General features: G+C 41.0%; 1 protein-coding gene across 1 annotated transcript in view; it reads right to left on the bottom strand.

Annotated features, from left to right (window-relative positions):
- The window catches only part of LOC101864486 (glutathione S-transferase 1), a gene marked incomplete in the record, with an annotated part of 6375 nt that extends 4990 nt beyond the window's left edge, over nt 1–1385 (bottom strand). Inside the window, 2 exon segments of the mRNA XM_013089026.2 lie at nt 147–239; nt 1192–1385. Of these exon segments, the coding sequence (XP_012944480.1) occupies nt 147–239; nt 1192–1330 (232 nt within the window).
- Nucleotides 1386–1897: the final 512 nt, after the last annotated feature.

Genomic DNA, 1897 nt, shown 5'->3' with positions numbered 1-1897 from the left:
CACACACACACACACACACACACACACACACACACACACACACACACACACACACACACACACACACACACACACCAGAGCCCCCGCCAAACACCCATATACTCCCCAACACTTCGCTTCTTTAAATTCATCAATCCTTGACTTACCAAATTCCCTGGCCAGGTAGGTTGCGATGGCGATCGACTGACCATACACTTTGCCGTCCACTTCCAGTGTGGGACTTTGTCCGAAGGGAGTCTCTGGGAAATTGGTGAAATGGTATAGGTTTAACGCCCTTATCAACACTGTTAGGGTATTTAAGAATTGAACGTCCATCTCCGAAAGAACCGAGCCAAGTGGGAAATTCGTGTAAAGTGCCTTTCCCAGTCTTTGGAAAAATGATGAAACGGTATAGGTTTAACACCCCTATCAACACTATTAGGTTATTTAAGAGGCGGGACCTCTGAATTTAACGTCCATTTCGAGAGGACACAACCAAGTTCGGAAACTGTGTAAAGTGCCTTTCCCAAGGACACAACGGCTCGAACCGCAATCTCACGATAACGAGTCCGGTCGCCTAACCACTAGGCCACCGACGCCATTAATCTCTGGAGTTAAAATAAAACAATAATAATAAATGTAAAACGTGCGGACAAAATGAGTTACTTCTTGGATTCGGGCCATATGGAAATTGATACATCACGCTTATGAGTTTTTTTAATACCTAAGAATGAAATAATAACAGACATATTACACTTAAATAATATGGCATCAGTAGAAAATCTACAAATTTGACCCTTAAAGCGGTGATTTTTTGCAAATATCTCCATTTGTGGATTGCGAGAAGTGACTCATTTTGTCAGCACAGCTGACAAATAAATAAATGAACAAAAATGGAGAGAGAGTTATTGTTCCATTCTACAATGTAGATCACAGGTATCAAACCAACAGCAACCTGGCGAACAATAACGATAAAGATGACGATAATGATAATGATAATGATAATGATAATGATAATGATAACGATAATGATAATGATAATGATAATGATAATGATCATTATGATGATGCCACCATGAATGACAACCAAATTTGAATCCCTCAATGACGTCAACCAGATGGCTGTTTCTATAAATACCGGCCAATGACGTACATCTGACGTTCTCTAATTATACGCTTGTCTCCTTCCCACACAGATTACAAGAAACTCACTGGCTTTGTGCTGGGGCCATTCGTCTCCCTTGAACCGGAAGTCTTCATACTTCTTGCCAGCGGCTGCCAAAACGAGGCGAGAAAGCTCTGCGCGCCCCTTGGCGTTGAAGTAGGAGATCTTCAAGTTAGCGTTCGCCATAGTTTTTGTTTCAGAAATCTAACTTGACCTGAAAAGGAGAGCAACCTTATTAGAGAAGGTCTGTACCTAAAAAAAAGAAAAAGAAAGAAAAAAATACAACAGATTTTTCGAACACTGTGTAACTTAGTGGAAGGTTACAACACAAAATTCTTTTCAAAAGAGCAAGCCATTTTTTAACCAAACAATTAGATCTAATTCATGAACAACTACAAGTAAGTTAAATAGAATAATATCATACTCCTCATATCTGTAAAAATAAACAATATTCTGCACAGAATGTGTGACTTTGAAAATAATAAAGCACAGCTTTGTGGATCCTGAAAACAGTAAAATGTTCCGATTTCGTGAGAGGTTACCTTAACGAGGTAATATTTTCACCTTCTTGTATGTAGCTTGTGTTGTACTGTGCGGGATTCGACACTAATGACTGGGAAAGAGCGTGTGGCACGTGGCAGAATGGGGACAAGGTAGGGAGAGAGAGAAGGGGAGAGGGGGTAGAGAATGAGAGAGGGAGAGGGGGAAGGACAGCGAGAGGGGGGGGAGAGGGAGACATATTTAAAGGGGTGG

This window comes from Aplysia californica, unplaced genomic scaffold (assembly GCF_000002075.1).
Source record: "Aplysia californica isolate F4 #8 unplaced genomic scaffold, AplCal3.0 scaffold00860, whole genome shotgun sequence".
Classification (NCBI taxonomy): domain Eukaryota; kingdom Metazoa; phylum Mollusca; class Gastropoda; order Aplysiida; family Aplysiidae; genus Aplysia; species Aplysia californica.
This window is presented reverse-complemented; position numbering and strand designations above follow the sequence as displayed.